The 17,655-nt window shown below is 60.7% G+C and overlaps 1 protein-coding gene across 1 annotated transcript in view; it reads left to right on the top strand.

Moving 5' to 3' along the window:
* Window positions 1–17,655, top strand: part of PRDM5 (PR/SET domain 5) — a 70,078-nt gene that overhangs the window by 37,241 nt on the left and 15,182 nt on the right. The window contains exons 8-13 of the mRNA XM_036031776.1: window positions 2,441–2,520; window positions 4,249–4,333; window positions 5,554–5,711; window positions 10,590–10,683; window positions 13,724–13,884; window positions 16,496–16,589. Coding sequence (XP_035887669.1) covers window positions 2,441–2,520; window positions 4,249–4,333; window positions 5,554–5,711; window positions 10,590–10,683; window positions 13,724–13,884; window positions 16,496–16,589 — 672 coding nt within the window. The remainder of the gene's footprint in view (window positions 1–2,440; window positions 2,521–4,248; window positions 4,334–5,553; window positions 5,712–10,589; window positions 10,684–13,723; window positions 13,885–16,495; window positions 16,590–17,655) is intronic.

Here is a 17,655-nt window from a genome sequence, read left to right as displayed (position 1 = left end):
ACAGACGCGGGGGGTGGTCTCTGGCTGCAGTGGTTTCCGGCCGGCCACCACCCCCCCCCCCCGCCGCCCCCGCCACTGTTCCTTGTTGAGCTGGTTTCAGCAGAGCTTGTTGTTTTCCCGTCTGAGTTTGTCGAGACCGGAGCCCGCGCTGGCGCCCAGCTGAGCTTGGTGGTCCCATGCACCCGGAGTTGGTGTCTCTGAGCGGTCGTGGTGCCTTGCCCTGGGGTGCGTTCCTTTCAGCAGCCGACACTATTCAGGGGTGCCCCCTGCCTCCATCTGTGCACGGCGGAATTCCGGTTTTACTGCCTCGGCCCCTCCTGGGCTGGGGAACTGCCGACTGCGTTTTGAGACGGGAGTGGGTGAGCGGGGCAGGCCCTACCGGAGCCCTTTCTCACGGCTGGGTGAACAAGGAAGCCACCGTGAGGGGGGGACTGTCACTCAGGGGTCGGCTGCTCAGTGCCCTGGGCCGGGCTCTGGTCCAGGGACGGAGCCCACTGTGCCTCGCAGGGCAGGGTGGCCTTCCCTCCTGGGGTCTTGTCCTGGAAGGGGGCGGAGGCCCTCGGGGCCCCTCTTCTGCACCCACACTTTCCTCACGTGCTTCCTGTTGCCCTTGGCGTCCGGCAAGAGGGTGAAGTGGTCTTCCCGGACACCAGGGCCCTGGCCGTCTCTTTTCTGGTCCCGGGGCCTCGCATGCGGGAGACAAGGGTCACAGTGTCAGCCCCGGTGTCCCGTGGTGTCCTCAGATGCTGAGGCCCTAGACAACCGTAGGAGCATGCGTGCCAGCCTGCGCGTGGCCCCCGGCCTGGGCCGCACAGTGGGTGTGCGCGCTCAGGGAGCACGCAGGTGGGGGAAGGGACGGCCTCAGGGAACAGCGGCGGGGTGGCGCCCGTCACGCTGACTCTCGGGGCCCCGACTTCTTCCCCTTGGAGCGCCGTGGCCCGCCAAAGGGAGCCGGCATTTTTCTTCTTTCCTTTTTTCCTTGTCGTTCAAGCACAGTTGTCTCCCTTGTCCCACCACCAGCTTCCCCCCTGACCCCCACCCTCAATCCTTCCCTCCCCCCCCCCCATTGGCTTCGTCCCTGGGTACTTTGCACACGTTGCTGGGCGACCCGTCCCCCTCTGCGCTCACCGCTCCTGGCCCCCCCCCCCTCGGCTGGCGCAGGCGAGCCTGGCTTCTCGTCAGACCTGTTTCCATGGGCTTTCGAGGAGCTGCTGTGTTTGAGGTGCTGGTCTTAATCTTCCCCGTCCTGGTCTGGAACGCGTCAGAGCAGATCTTTCTCGTCGTTTGTAACGTTGACTCTGCTGAACTGTGAGGGGAAGGCCAGACGCTCGCGGAAATGGCCTCCGGAGACTCGGGCCCCCGCGTGCGTGCGCCGGGGCGTGTGGTCGGGCTTCAGGCTCTTACGTAAGCATCGCCGCCTTGAGGCTTCCTGTAATCGGCCTCGGATGTTATCATGTCGCTCATGCGGGAAACGCATGGAGATTCTGCGGGAAACAGCTTGCAACGTGGTGGAGTTCTGACGGGGCCCTGCTGTGGGCCGTGCAGACCGCGGGGCTCTCTGCCCCAGGCGGAGGTCGCTGTGCCCGCCTCTCGTTGGGGTGGGCTCACGAGCTGGCTCACCCCCCACCTCTCTCTCTGGCCCCCTCCTCTGGGACCTGTACGCACTCCTGGAGGGAAGGATGTTCCATATGCCGAAGCAGAGCAGGGCTCCCGCTCGGGGCTGTAGAACCCTTCACTAGAAAGGCAAGTCTTCCCGGACAGAGAAGGCCTTGCAGCTTCTACCGCTGATGGTGATGATGAATGGTCCTTGTTGGTGATTTGGGCTGAAGCGGCTGAGAAGAGAGAAGCTGAACTTTCCAATAAGCACCACATGTTTCCATAGAGACTGTGCATGTGGCGGGCAGGCTCTCAGACCGGCCTCTGGAAGCACGCGCAGCCCCCTGGTGCTGAAACTCGCGGTGACTGAGGGACGGCGTGCATGTACCGTCCCACTGGTAACTGACCTGCCTGTGCAGGTGCCGTGTTCCCACCAGGTGCACCTGAACACGCGAAACGTAGTAAAGTGGGATCAAGGCCAGTTTGGGCTTGGCAGGGGCTGTCGACCTTGAGCCCCGGTGCTGGTAGGGAGGTGAGCACCCCCATGCCACCCAGCAGGAAACAGAGGGAAGGGGCTGCACCCCCACCCCCACTCCCCACCCCTCTCCTGGGCTCCAGTTCCGTGGAAGCCACCTGCGAGGTTCTGTGTTCTCGGAGACAGCATCCCTCTGTCTGCTCGGGTGGGCCGTTGCCCACGGTGCCCGCACCACTCCGCAGAGGGGCCGGGGCCCCAGGGCTGGGACGAGGAGTGGGAGAAGTGAGCAGGGGAGACGGAGGAACCCCGCCGCCGCCGGTGCCCTGTCTGTTCCCACGGAAATGGTGACGGCCCCGGTTTCTGTTGCAGGAGACCCCAAGAGAAAGCTGGTGTGCTCTGTGTGCAACAAGAAGTGCTCTTCCGCCTCCAGCCTGCAGGAGCACAGGAAGGTCGGTGGGACGAGGCCCCTTGGGGTGGGAGGTTTATTGTGACAGTGGTTCACGGGGTCGGCCGTGGGCGTGGGTGCCGATGCTGGGTGTCTGTATGGCCAAGACCGAGCCCCTCGTGAACTTAGACCCAGACGGTTGCTGGCCCTGTCGGTTGCTGGCGGTTCAGACCGTGGCGGGTGCCCCCCTGCCTGGGGGTGGCGGGGCGCAGCACCTAGGTGGTCTCTGCGGGCTTTCAATGACCAATAGGTGAGCTTGATGCGGTGTTTCCTCTCACCGGGCCTTTCTGAAGCCACAGGCAGCTGGGACTGGCCTCGTAGGGCCCGGGACATCTCAGGTCTAATAGAGGTTGGTTGCAGTGCTTCTCACTGCCAGTGGGTGGTGCTCTAAGACGATGCTGAATTACATTTTCAGCCAGCGTTGCAGTAAGGCACACAACCATCCTTCCCGCAAATTATTTAATCTGGGACTTGACGTTTAAGGTGTTACCCTCCCTGTCAATTTAGTGCAGCGGACACCTTATGAAATGCAGGTTACTGGGCATCAGGCATAAAGAAATAGTATTACCTATCATTTTCACTCTATATCTGATTGTTCTGTTAAATCTTTTAAGAGTTTTTAAAAGAGCTTTGGCCTACATTTTCCACAGTAAGTAAGATGCGAAAATGCTTTTGTGCACAGCAAATACTTTTATTTTATAATCTGGGGGCTCTGTTCGATTTAACGTTTAAAAATGTTTCGTGTTTCAGAAGCCGTGAGCATTAAGAAATAGACCATTGTGATTATTATTGTTCTGCAGGATTTGAACAGTTCCCACTTATATCCGCGTTGATAATTCTTTGCACTTTATGTGCTAGTAAACGCTCGGCGTTAAAGTGAAGATAAAGCAGACGAGGCTGCCTCTGGGTGCGGCTGAAGAGGCACATCCCCTCCCGCGGAGGACCTGGTCGTTGGAGGGTGCCGTGGTGTGGGGAGGAACTCGGGGCCGGAGGACAGAGTCTGCTCCCCCTGTCAGTGCGACAACAACACTGGCAGTGGGGGCGTCCTGCCGCGGCCTCAGCCGAGCGCTCTGCGGGGGGAGGGGCTGCCTCTCCGAGGTCTCTGGCCGGGGTCGTCCTTCTGTGCCGGGCGGCGCTCGCCCTCCGGCTGCCCGGGTGGACTCCACACTGCTTTCTGAGGGGCCACAGAGGTCTCTGGACCCCCCACCCCCACCCCCACCCCGGTCAGAGGAGGTGCCCCTGGTCTAGGGGTGGAAGCCAGACTCTCGGAGTGGCCTCTTCCTGCTTCTGCCTCGTGTCTCTGCCTTTTCCCAGCTTTTCACGACTGAGTTCACAGACTGGCGCAGGGTCGGCTCTGCCCGAAGCAGAGGGCAGGTCAGCAGCCTGCCCCCTGCCGTGTGGCTGGGCACAAGGAAGACGCAATAAAACACACTAGTGTAATTTGTTCCAGAGAGGGTAGATTTAATACAAACCGCATAGGTCAGCAGTGTTGCACATTCAAGCAGCGTGCGCTCGTATGTGCCGTAATGACAGGTTCTCACTGGGTGACGATGCTCCTTGCCGTGTCAGCTGATGCCGGATGGGGTGGAATGCACGCGGCAGGGCTGGGCTGTGACATGCAGTGTGGTTACAGCGGCCGCAGCTGTCTGCACGCGTGCACACTTTTATCTGCGCTCCGTGTGCCCTCCTCGGCTTTGACGGCGGACGTAACTGTCCGTTTCACCTTTTGCAGATTCATGAGATATTTGAGTGTCAGGAATGCATGAAGAAATTCATCTCGGCGAACCAGCTCAAGCGTCACATGATCACTCACTCAGGTAGAGCATGCTTGCTTTATTCACGCGGGAATCAGGACAGATACCACCCCCCCCCCCCCCGCCTCCCCGCCGTTGTGCGCAGCTCAGAGCAGGGCCCGCAGGAGCCCTGGCTGTCGGTTTTGGCTCAGCCTGCCCCAGCCAGGCGATTTCCAACAGGTTACAAGTTAGGTGACTTCCCCAGACCTCAGTGTGTCTGTAGAGCAAAGGTGGCTGGGCTACAGGCTTTGGGAGGTCTTCGGAGCCACCGTTTAACCTGTCCCTCCGTCCCCCGGGAGCCTCGGTGTCTGGGCCACTGTTCACGTGTGGAGTGGGCTCCTTCGTGTCGGGGCGGCTGTGAAGGTGGGAGCTCCGCACGCATCCCTCCAGCGGGGGTCCGACGCCAAGCAGCGGGGCAGCAGCTCCTGCGTCTCGGGGCGGGGCTTCGGCCTGCTAACTGCAGCGCTAAGGAACCCTGGTGGGAGGTGCACAGGTGCGGTGTGGGACTCTTGAGGTTTTAAAGCCACAGAGTCATCCTAAGCGAGTTTGCATCATACATGGGTCTGTGACACAGATTTTTAAAAAATCAGCTCTGAAAATAACTTTTGCTCTGGAAAGCCTCCTTCCAGAGTTTAGGGTGTCCGTTGGAGGCCGTCGGAGGAGGCACAGGTGTTTGAGCGTCCCCCCCGTCTGGAGACGGGGGTGTTTTGGCAAATGCACGTAGGGGACCAGGAGCGAGCACCCCTCAGATGTGCTCCGTCTGGAACAAAGGGCATTCTTTTTACCTCGTCGTCAGCATTCCACGAACACCGTGTCCCTGTGGGTTTCCCACGCCCACCTGAGTGGGTAGTTCCTGCACAGACGTGGGAGCCCCGCCCTTCTGGGGTCCGCTGGGCGGAGCCGGGGGCAGGCGCGTCCCCTCCGTCCATCACCGTCAGGCCCCTCCTCGCCTGGGAGCTGGGCCGGTGCACACTCACGCTGGTGGGCGGGGTTTCATTCGCAAGCAGGGCTTCCTCACCGAATTCCAATCTCGTCCCTGAGCTGCCGGGGACGTTTAAAAGAGCCAACTGGCCGCGTGACCGTGCACAGGCTCCGGTCGGCGCGGATGGGTCGGTTTTGTTCAGTCGTGCGGGTCCCGTGCTAGCCGCCGCACCCGCCAGGAGCTGGACGAGGTGAGGCCATCTCTGTCCCGGTCCCTTCCTCCGCATGGGTCAGACGAGACCGTCTCCGCTCATCCTCCGCAGAGAAGCGGCCCTATGCCTGCGAGGTCTGCCACAAGTCCTTCAAGCGGCCGGACCAGGTGGGCGCCCACAAGGTCATCCACAGCGAGGACAAGCCCTACAGGTGCAAGCTCTGCGGCAAGGGCTTCGCCCACAGGAACGTCTACAAGAATCACAAGAAGGTAAGTAAAGGCTTGTTACGGGGTCGCTGGCTGTGCTTGCCGATCTGCTGGGGCGATGTCCCGCGGCTGGTCTTTCAAAGGGGGCTCTGCGTGGGGGGGGGCGGGCTGTCCCTGGGACACCTAGAGAGGATCTTGTGGCGATGTCAGCCCCCTTGGGCCGTGTCCGCGGGACCCCGTTTCCACCTTCTGTTCTCTGCTGAAGCCGCTGTCCCCACAGGCGCACTGCCATCCAGCCCCCGGAGGCTTGGGCTGACTATGCAGCTCTGTGACCTTGGCCGTGCCTGCTCACCTCCCTTCCTGAAACGGTCTTCTCTGTGGGGCCCTGCGGTCTCCGCTGCTGGGTCTCCCCCCCGCACCCCCGCCACCCTCCCTGGGGTGGGGGGTCCTGGGCACTCCGACGGGACCTCTTCTCTGTCCTCCGTGCTGATGGCAAACGTGACTCCCACTGTCCACTCTACACGGACGAACTCCCAGTGATTTATCTGTCTGACCCCGAGCCTCAGACCCCCACTTACGACTGCCCGTGTGGTATGTAACGGGGCGTCCTTTGGACCCAGTGACCGAACCACATCCCGAAACGACCCTGCACCCTTCCTGCCTCCGAGGGCCTCTCCCTCGGGGCGCCCTGTTTCTGCCCGTCCCCGAGGCACAGCCGGGTCCCTGCATCGCCCTTCGGTCTCCGCCCCTGGTGGGCGTCAGAGGCCCTTCTTAGAGTCCTCCCTCTGCTGCACAGTGTCACCAGCGTCACGGTCCCCCGTGGCTGTCATCACATCGTCATCACTCTCGTGCCCGTCACTCCCCCTGCAGCCCCTCCTGCCAGGTGGACCGACCCGGAGCTCACCTGGCTCGCCCCGCACCTGCTCTCGGGGTCTCGGCCGGTTCCCGAAGCCGAGGGAGGCCATGGTGTGCGTGCCCCGTCACCCCGGTCCCCGCGCCCCGACCTTGGCGAGCCTCTGTGGCTGCCTGGGCTCCGGTCTCTGCGTCCCCGCCCCCAACACAGCCTGACACCTGTCCTCAGTCGGTGTGACCCCTCTGACATCCCCCTCCTCCTGTCTGTGGGACTCTCTTCACGTCGTCGTCCCGCAGTTCTCCCTGTCGACCTCAGTGTGCGTTCCGTATGAGTTTCACCTTGCCCCTTTGGGTCTGCAGCGCGTGGCGTGTGAATGGAGTTCCCGGCACTTGTCCCACGAGACTCGGCATCTTAGCATGGTGTGCTAAAATGTGTTTGTGGTGCGGTCAGTATCTGCTTACTGCCTGTGGCTGACAGAAGCACGCTGCTAGGTAACGTGTGCACACTGTCTGTCCTCGTGGCTGGTTCCTCACTTCCGGCTCCCCAAGAGCGTGGGCGCTGGGGGTCTGCCCTCGGCACAGAGCCCCACAACAGACATGACGGTCAGCTCACGCGTGTTTTGTGGGTTGTGTGTGTTGTGTGGGGCATTCTCACAATAAAGGAAGAAGAAGAAACGAAAGGAGAAAAGACAATGTTAAGATCATAAGGAAGCACAAATGCATTTACGGTATTTATGGCATGAAAATCCACCTGTGAGTGGACACGTGGACACACGGAGTTCAAACCTGTGTTGTGCAATGGTCCACTGTAGTCCTTTGGATATTTTTGCAGGAACTTTCAAAGCCATCTTTTTTGAAATCATTTAAAAAGTTATGATTTCAGTCTCAGTCTAAAAAGAGAAAAAGGGCAGATTCACCAAAGAACAAGCGGGCTGGATTGCAGGGGTCCCAGATCGACTCTGTGGACTTCCTCACCACTGCCATCTGCCCACCGCAGCCCCATGTGTTGGGGGCAGCAGCCTGGCCCCCCCCCCCCCCCCGCCGCTCCAGAGCTGCCACCCTGGCACCCTCCTCCGGCCAGTCTCCTCCTCTGTCTCTGGGACTCGCTCGCGCTCGCTGTGGTGACGCCGGCCGACCCACACCCATGTGTGGTTCCGGCGTCGTCGTGTGGCCCGGGGGACGGCGCTGTGCTTGTGGTGTGCGGGCTGGAGACTTTCATGGCAAAACTCTTAAAACAAAGAGTAGTTCTAACACATATTTATGGGATACTTTCTCCACGTTTATTTTTATCGCGATGTATTTCCCCCGAATTTTATGGGCGTTTGCTTGCTTTCTACGTGACCTGAAGAGGAATGCCGCTTCCAGTAAATTCCGGCACTGTGGAGCGATGGTTATTGCTGCTGGTCCGGGTTTTCATCTTTAACGGCGAATGGCCCTCGTGAACCTTTTATTCTGCCCTCGTGAAGTTAATGTGTGGCGTGTGTGGCTAGAGGTGTGCTAATTTGGTGGTAATTGTCATACGAGAATCGTGCTGCAGACCTGCTGGGGTGTTCTCAGGGTGTTTTATTAGGTGCTACGACGCTGCGACGAGTTTGCTCACGTGTTTCCTGCACCTGCAGCAGCAGCAGCGACCAAACTCGCTGCGCAGAGGGACCCGTTGCGTGGCCCGAGTCCGAGGACACGTCCGTTTGCTGCCGGCAGATACAGACGTCCGTGGCGGCTTGGTGTGGCCGCAGGGATGCTCTTCTGTAGCTCAAGGGTCGTGCCGTTCATGCCCGGGCAGGGCTTGCCTGCCTTCGCAGCTCGGTCTTCTGGTAAAAAGCTACATTTTGTCCGGCCCCTGTGAAATGTGTCCTGGAGACAGAAGCCGTGGACCCGCCGACTGATGGCAGCGCTGTTTTTCCTGCACCTCCCCAGCTCGGGTGGCCCCCGAGGGTCTTCCCCACAGAGACTCCACGCGTGACGTCCTCCCCGTTCATGCGGTGCTGCCCCCATCTCGTGACCGGGGAGGCTGTTCACCTGGCCGTGCGCCCACGGGTCCCCACTCCCGACGTGCCGTTGGCTTCAGCCAGCGTCTCCACGTGCACTGGCTTTGGTTCCCAGGGCACTTGGCTGCCCCGAGTTCTTCAAAATCAGTCACACCCCCGGTTGTCGTGCCCCGGCCTGCGAGAAAGACAGGCATGAGTTGGGGGTGTGTAATATTTGTGGAAGCCCAAAGCATCTGGGTGTTTCCAACCTTTTTCCTTGGATTTTAGAATTTAATTCTTTCTCTCGTATGAATACCTGGGTTTCCGACATGCTTAGAACCCCTTTCCCCACTCAAAAGTATATGAAAATCCACTTCTATTTCCTTCTAGTAAGCTTAGGGCTTTATTCCAAACTTTAATTTTTTTTAAATATTTGCATCTTTTTTTAAAGATTTTTTTAAATTTATTTTTTAGAGAGGGAAGGGAGGAAGATGGGGGGGCGGAGAGAGAGAGAGAAACATCAATGTGCAGTTGCTGGGGGCCGTGGCCTGCAACCCAGGCATGTGCCCTGACTGGGAATCGAACCTGCGACACTTTGGTTCACAGCCCGCGCTCAATCCACTGAGCTACACCAGCCAGGGCTTATTCTAAACTTTTAAAAAGACACCTGAATTAAGTGGAATTTATCTTATTCCAAGGGGTGTGAAATAAACGGGACTTTTTTCCCCTGAATGTCTGTAGAGTTGCCTAAAAGCCACTTACTACACATTTTATGCTTTTCCTATCAATTTGAAATGCCATATTTTCCTATGCTAGAAGTTCGTATATTTTATGTGCAGTGAAAAAAAAAAACCCTGTTCCTCTTTCTGAGTCACCGACCTGGTTATTCCCGCCTGTCACTGCAAACTCCTGCGGCGTAACCAGCTCACACCGGAATGCCTGCAGTTGGCCCTCGTCTCCAGGCGCTCCTCCTGCTGCCTGGCTCCGTGCTCTCAGAGCTGACGCCGGGCGTGACGGCAGCTTCCCCACGGCCCTGGCTTCGTGGGTCATGCTTGCATCCTGGCTGTTACCACGTCCCCTGGGCTGGGAGAGTGCATGAATCACCGTGTTGTGAATAAAGTGGCTTTCCTCTCGCTCATCCCCCCTACTTTTGTGCCACGTGCATCATAAAGACCCGTCGGCTGTGTGATTTATTTTACTGCCGTAAGAGAGCACACACACTGCGATGTCTGGTACTGGCGTTCCCTTGCCGCCCGCAGCGGATGGGGCTTGATTCGCTGATTCCCACCGGGTGGGGTAGCGCTGGCGGAGAACGGAAACCACACAAGCTCTGCGGTTTGCGTTTGTGAGTGTGGGGCCCAGCAGGGGGGTCCCGCTGTTCCCCGCTCACCAGCAGGTTGTGCTGGCTGCGCGTGTCAGGGCACTCGCCCCCTCCAGGCTGCCTGGCATCCGGCACACTAACCGAAACTCTCTGAGCCTTAGTTTTCCCATCTGTGGATGGGGACGGCGACAGTATTCTTATTCACTGAGTCACTGCCAGAAGTTGGAGAAATCGTTCATGGAAAGTGTCAGCATCTGGCAGAAGATGAATAGTTAATGCGTGTCCCCTCGCGTGAACCATGACACGACACTCTGGTTTAATTCGGGGGGACGCGTCCCCTGGGGTGAAAACGGACCTGATGTCACTCACTGATGTCCAGGGGCGGGTGGGGTCCCCTGTGTGGTGACAGGCTGGCCCCGCACAGCCACAGCCTGTGGTGTGCGGCCACAGAGGGGCTTCGGCCTCAGAGAAATCAGGAGTTTTCTGGGAGGAGGGCCGGTGGGGGTCGCCGTGAGCGTGCAGAGGAGCCGCATGGGGCTGTGGGCGGGACGGCCCGCGCCACCGGCCAGCTTCCTCGTCGGTGTGAGGGTCTGGAAGTGCAGCCGCTCTCTCCCGTGGCCACAGCGCGTTTGTGTGATGGCCTCAGGGTGCGAGAAGGTCACCGGAGAAGGTCCCCCGGAGAAGGGGTATCACCTGCACTCCCCCCCCACCCCGTCCTCTTTCTCCTCTGGAGCCCGCACTCCGGTCCTGGTGAGGACGCCCGGGTTCGGCGCCCTCCTGACTCCGTTTCTCTGTCCACAGACCCACTCCGAGGAGAGGCCGTTCCAGTGCGAGGAGTGCAAGGCGCTGTTCCGCACGCCCTTCTCGCTGCACCGGCACCTGCTCATCCACAACAGTGAGTCTGCGGGGCGGCGTGGGGGCGGGGAGTGGGGGCGGGGCCCGGGGACAGGCAGGCCCAGGAGTGTCTGCGGTGTGCACTCGCCGTCGTCTCGTCCCTCTTCCTTCACCTCCCCAGTCGGGTCCCTTTGTGGGACGTTGTATGTTACATCACATCTTCTCATCAGCCAAAGTGCGTGTAGAAGGGCACTTCCTGTGCTCGGTGAGGTGTCTTTGGAAGGCGCTCCAAAACAGACTCCTCAGTCCCTCGAGAATGGAAGGACCCACATTCCGGGGGCCTTGGCGTTTTCCGTTTTGCTCCAACTCACAGTTACATGGGTTTACATGCCAAGAAAACCCGTCACGATGCAGGCGCTTCCCAGGGAGAAATGTGTGCCACGATGCAAGGAGCAGGCGGACTCGGGGGTGATTTCACGAGCTCACAGACGGGCGAGGTTGGGAAGGATCGGAGTACAGACTGCACTTGACCTCCTAGTTGGGGGGATTGAGATGGCGGAGTCGCCGAGCAAGGCGGGGTGTCCTCGGGGCCCCGAGGCGCCCGGTCTGAAAGCCACTGCTCGTCCTGCCCGCCCTGCGGCTTCCGCTCTGACTTCTCCCTCCTCTGTGGTTGGGCGGGGGTCTCTTCCCATGTGTCACACGCATCAACGCCCTGAAAGCCTGTCTGGCAGTCACACGTGGCGCTGTGTCCTGATAGGCAGCAAAGGACGGCTCTGTGGCTGATGGCCGGCGCTCTGCCCCAGGGAGTGAAGTGTTTCTGCCCAGCGGGGTTGGGGGGGGCTCGCTGGCCAGGCGCTGAAGTCCCCAGAGGCCTCCCCACACGGTGGCATTTGACACTGAGGACAAAACAGAGTGTCTCGGTGATACTTCCGTGTCTTGCTTTTCACTGAAGTCGTTCACACGGCAGAACACTCTCTAGAGACGCAACCTGTACTGCCGACGACACTTCTAGTATTTCCGAGGAAAGCAAAGTAGTCGCTCAGTCCCGGCAGCGGACAAGACCGCATCTTGGAAGGAGATTTCTCTGGTCCTCAGCGGCGTCTGAGAACCAACGTGGTAAAGCTGTCGAAGTGTCTGTGACCCCGGAGGGCAGCCCTGGTGACCAGGTGCATCTGTGCCCGTGCAAACGCTGGCGCTGTGGCCCCGGGCTGTCCGCCATTACCTCGAGGCCCCGGGGACCTTCTCAGCACGACTCGCCCTTCTCCTCACACGGGACAGCCGCACCTTTCACAGACACAGCTGGTCACGCAGCCGCAGGAGTCCCCACGCCGCCTCACTGTCCCTGGGTTGAGGAAAGGGACTGCGAAGAGACGGATGGACTTCAGAACAGGGGTTTACGCCAGCGGGCCGCGGGCGCACTGTGGAGGCTGGTAAACTTGGTCTGCTGCTCAGGACACTTCTTTGGAAAGATGAAATTTTGTTTTTGATACCAGTGAGGAATTTTCTGGAGAAGGAATCCAGTACTTTGGGCTTCAGCCTATTTGGTTCTCTTCGGTTTGAAGCCAAGGATCGAGGTGCTGGAGGACAGACTGTGCTTGTGTGTTTGATACAGTGTTGCCCTCACAGTTCTAAGCGTTTGGTACAATGTTGCTCTCACGTCTCTAAGTGTTTGATACAATGTTGCCCTCACAGTTCTAAGCATTTGATACAATGTTGCCCTCACATTTCTAAGTATTCGATACAATGTCACCTTCACATTTATAAGCATTTGATACAATGTTGCCTTCACGTTTCTAAGCATTTGATACAATGTTGCCTTCACGCTTCTAAGCATTTGACACAATGTTACCTTCACGTTTCTAAGTATTTGATACAATGTTGCCTTCACATTTCTAAGTATTTGATACAATGTTGCCCTCGTGCTCCTGCACGTGTGCTGGTTAGAGTGGAGGGGGGCGAGAAGGTCAGCGCTGAGCCATCCCGTCCTGAGACGTGGAGAGTTACCCGTGCATCTCGTCTCAGTGGGCGTGTGAGTGGGTGCTAACGTGACTGACCTCCGAAAGGGGAACTACGTGCTCGTGCTAGTCTGTCTCACTTGTACGGTCGTGGGCCACGTGCACTTGATGACTTCCCGAGAGGGATCTCCGTCTTCTGCTGGTGCTGCTCACGGCTGAAAAACGTGGTGGAAGCGGACCACGACGAGGTGGGTGGTGTCCGCTGGGGAGACGGCGTTCTGTGGAGGCTGGAAAAGCGCCACAAGCGTCCTGCACACAGTTCCTGGCGTGGCTTCCCCGCCGGCCCGGGCTGCACCGTGAGAGACCGCACCCAGGACCCGAGGGTGGAAGAGGGGAATTGCCACTCTGGGGTCCCCTGCTTCCTATACCCCAAACTGTCTGAGGCCTGACTAAGGACCTGAGTCAAAACACCTGAGACGAAGCACCTGCGACCAAACACCTGCAACCAAACACCTGCGACCAAACACCTGCGACCAGGCACCTGCGACCAGGCACCTGAGACCAGGCACCTGAGACCGAGTGCCTCAGACCATGCAGGGGCCGGATGGGGGCTGTGGCCTCCCGTCCCGGAACGGGCAGGCCGCTCCGACCACTCCCGTCCATCCTGGGGGCCTCCCTCCTGTCTGTCTGTCTGTCTGTCTGTGGCCAGGCTGGCCTGTACCCCACCCCCCAAAGGCCACAGGGCCAGTGGTGGGATTGAGGGAAGAAAGGAGGGCCCCCAACGTTTGTCACCCTGCTTGCAGAGGCCCTTGGTCACCACGAGAACCTGTTACCTCCAAGCCCAGCCCCTGCCCTGGGAACTTGAAGGAAGCTCATCACACCTGCGGAAAATGAGTTCAGTCCCCACCTTTTCCACCTGAAGAGACAGAGACTGCGGGGAGGTCAGAGGCCCCCCACCGGTCACACGGTGGCCCGGCAAATAGGGACGAGACCTGTTGTGGAGAATGACCTTCTGTGTTGTGATAGGTGGCCGGGGCTCTGCAGCTGACTTGGGGGGATGGGACGAACCCTGGGGCGCACAAGGGCGGCTGGCAGGGCCCGGCACCCTCATCTCTTATTTTCCCTCCCGCGACTTTCCGCCCTCAGGCGAGAGGACTTTCAAGTGCCACCACTGCGACGCCACCTTCAAGAGGAAGGACACCTTGAGCGTGCACGTGCAGGTGGTCCACGAGAGGCACAAGAAGTACCGGTGCGAGCTGTGCAACAAGGCCTTCGTGACCCCGTCCGTGCTGAGGAGCCACAAGAAGGTGAGTCGCAGCGGCGGCGAGGGGGGGGGGTTTCGCACGCTGAAGGAGTGTGGGTGCGTGTGCCACGGAGCCCAGCCGTTGCGTGTGCACTCGACGGGCAGGCGGGCAGGCAGCCAGAATGACGCGCCCGGGACGCGCAGGGAGCGCCAGCTCTGCAGAAGGGGCCGCTCCCTTCGCTGGCTCAGAGCAGAGCTTCCGTGTTCCCGTGGGAACCTCAGGTCCCAGCACACCCACGCAGCCCGGCGCCACACCGACGCGGGCCGGGGGCTCGGGGAGTGGAGCTGCTCGGTTCTCGTGGGTGCTTTAGATCGACACGGGTGCTCTAGAGAGAAACGTGTGGTGCCTTAAGAACTGTCCTTTCAAGGCTAGTCTGGAAGGGATCGGCTGGCCAAAAAGTCCAACTCGGGCCACGGAGGTGAAGGACGAGGTACCGGTGAGGCAGCGAGGGGAATCCTGGGGGTTTCACGAAGGCAGTGCGAGCGCGCCGCCGCCGCCGCCGCCGCCCGGTGGGGAAGGACCCGGCACCGTGGCAGACGCACGTGGATCCAGCACAGGTCGGCGCGGATCCAGAGGAGTGCGCACGCGTGCCCCTGGGGGTCGGGGAGGAGGGGATGCGCGGAAGCGTCCCGCTGGCCTGAGACGGAGCCCCGAGAGGCCGGGGGCGGGGCCGTCCCAGGGGTGAAGCACTGGGGGGAGCCTGGGGAGCTCGGGGTGCCCCGCGGGGAGTCAGAGCGCTGTCTGCTGCGGCCGGGGCCGCTGGCGGGGGGCGGCGGGTGGTCACGCTGTGTCCCTCAGACTCGAGGGCGAGGTCAGTCCTCCCGGGGGAGGCAGCAGCGGGGGGGCCCTGACGCGGACCCAGGCGCGGGGCAGAGCGCTCCCTGAACACCCGCGCACAGCGGGGATGCCGACCCCAGGTGGGGGGGGGGTCGTCCCAACAGGACGCAGTGCATGCCGGGGAGGCCTCACACTGCACACGGGAGTGAGTGTGGGGGACGAGAATGTGGGGCGCGTCGAGGCTCCGAGTGCCGGGCGGGGGGGCGGCCCCTCCCTTTCCTCCCGGGAAAGTGTGTCAAACACCACCCGGGTCTTCCTTCAGCCGCCCACGGCGTGTCCGGTGGGAACTCCTGCCCGCCATCTGCATGAATACCCACCCACACCCGGGCCGGGGAGCACTGTGGTGTGCCCTGGGCCCACGTGGCCCACTCGACGATGCGTCCATCGTGGAGATGGCACAGTTCTGAAACAGCCCCCGGGAACCGCGCAGACGCTTGAGGCAGCGGCTGCCTCCTTGCCCTCCCCGGCCCCTCCCCGCCCCCACCTGGCCCCGGGCTCGAGGAGGCCCCCAGCCCCCACCGAGGGGCGGTGCCTGTCTGAAGGTTGGCGCCAGGACCTGTCTCCAAACGTCTGATCTGTCTCTTCTTTCTGGAAACGGTCGTTCTTTTCTCTTAGAAGCATTCTAACGAAAACTGCTTTAAGACTTTCTTTCATTGTGCAAGTTTCAGGCATACAGACCATGATTCGGCATCTGTGTGACACGAAGGGGTCCCCATGTTGTTGACCCTTCACCCGTCCCCCCACCCTGCTGGAGACCACCAGTCTGTCCCCTGCGTCTGTGGGTTTATTTCTCTTTGGTTTGCTTTGCTCCCTGTGGATCCCACACGGGCATGAGATCACATGGCTTTTGTTTTCCTCTGTCCGACTTGCTGTGGCTAGCATATAGCACCCTCAGGGTCCACCCACGTGGTCACGAATGGCACGGTTTCATTCTTTTCTGTGGCCGAGTAGCATGCCCAGAAGTGGGGACACCGGGCAGGAAGGCCGTTTCACTTCTGGTTGTGTGAGGACCACCCCCCCCCCCGTTTGCTGCGGTGGCTGCCCCAGTCCACGTTCCCACCGACCGTGCACGGGGGGGGCCCCCATACCCACCCCCTCGCCAGCACGCGCTGGTTCCTTTCTCTGTGATGCCGGCCGCTCTGAGCGGCGTGAGGCGGGACAACTGGCTCTCGATGCCCCTCATCTGCCTTCGTTCAGCGCGCACATTAGAGGTGCGTGAGGGCCGGAGCGCCCCTTCAGAGCGACCACGCAGTACACAGCTGCGGACTTTAAAGGTCGACTCAGATTTACAGTCTGTTCTGCGCCACATTAGTGCAGCCAGACCAGCAGGACGCGGGAGCACTCCTTTGCCGAGACGAGTTCTCCCCTCGACAGTTGGGGTGGGCGCACAGAGGATGCGGGACCACACCTGGGGGGGGGGTGCTCCGTGGCAGCGGGCGGGGCCGTGGCCTCGCTCTGGCCACGCGGTTCGCTGCGGGCACTGTCTTGGTGTCGCTGCTGCATCACTGTTTTTTTGGGGGGAGGCCCCATACAGGCTCAGGAAGTCCACCACGGAGTTGTTCTGGAAGGGGCGGGAATGCTCGGTTCTAATGGGTCTCCTGCCCCAAGGGGATGCGCGTGATAAACGGGTTCAAGTCTCGTGGGGACGCTAAATCATTGCGATGGAACGTAATCCGGGAAAGAGCGGTTCGCCGTGGTCAGAGGCACTCCGTCACCGCCCCCCCCCCCCCCCGCTTCTCCGCACTCACCCTCCGCCCTGTCCTCCCGCCCTGCCCAGACCCACACCGGCGAGAAGGAGAAGGTCTGTCCGTACTGCGGCCAGAAGTTCGCCAGCAGCGGCACGCTGAGGGTGCACGTCCGGAGCCACACAGGTGAGCGGTGGGGGGGGGGGTGCCTGGAGCCACGCAGGTGAGCAGGGGGTGCCTGGCAGCACACAGGTGAGCGTGCGGTGCCTAGAGCCACGCAGGTGAGCAGGCAGTGCCTACATTGAAAATCACAGGTGTGCCCTGCACCTGGGTCTTCTCCCCACGCGTGACTCTGTAGCACAGTGCACAGGTCGTTTGGAAACTGTCGTCTCACTGAGGGACCAGGTGCTCCCCCGGTCGGTGTCATCGCTGCATCGTGCAGAGAGCCCACCCTCCAGCACGGGCAGCCGATGCACATTTTCCTCCTGCGTTCTGCAGCGAGCCGGCTTCTCCAGCTCTTGTGCTGTGTAAAAATTCCTCCCTCTCTCCTCCCTCCTTCCTTCCGTTCACGGTAGGCTCATCCTTTCCTGCTCAAGGTCACCAAACACCCACTCCTCCGGTCCTTCCCGTTTTGGCTGATTTCACCCTTCACTGCCTCAGACATCAACCAGGTGCCCCCTCTGTCTCTCCCCTGCCCCCATCCCCACCCCCGCCCCCACCACCCCGGGGCAGAGTCCGACACAGCTTTGGTCTTTCCCATCCGTCTGGAAAACACACCTTTTCACATGTGCCCTAACTGTGCACCTGCCCTCTGAAGTCCGCTCTTTCCTCACCGTTGGGCGGTCCGAATAAGGGCGTGCGCGGCCGTGCACGCAGGGCGTCTGCTTGGATCGGCTGTTGGAACCCAGCCTTCCCGACCCGTGGAATGGAGAGGAGTCACAGTCTCGGCGTGGGAGCGTCAGGGGGCGCAGCTTGTCACTCAGGGTCTGAGCACGAACTCCGCGTGTGGGGAGTGCCCCTCTGCCACACCAGCCGGCGGTGGCGCGTTGTTATTGCTGCTGCTGCATGGTGCGGGTTCGCACTCCCACCCTGGGCCCCGGAGGCGGGCTGCCGGCTGTGGGACTCTGTGCACGCCCTCCCTGCGGAGCTGCGGCGAGTCGTTTGGTCTGTTCAGTGCGTTGCTCCACCTCCTCAAAGCTTCGCCTCCTCCGCTGAAACCTGGGCCGGGCAGACCCGGCCCCACAGCCTTGTT

The sequence above is a fragment of the Phyllostomus discolor genome, chromosome 8, assembly GCF_004126475.2.
Source record: "Phyllostomus discolor isolate MPI-MPIP mPhyDis1 chromosome 8, mPhyDis1.pri.v3, whole genome shotgun sequence".
Taxonomy (NCBI): Eukaryota; Metazoa; Chordata; class Mammalia; order Chiroptera; family Phyllostomidae; genus Phyllostomus; species Phyllostomus discolor.
The sequence above is the reverse complement of the archived record's forward strand: the minus strand, read 5'-3'. Positions and strand labels throughout refer to the sequence as shown.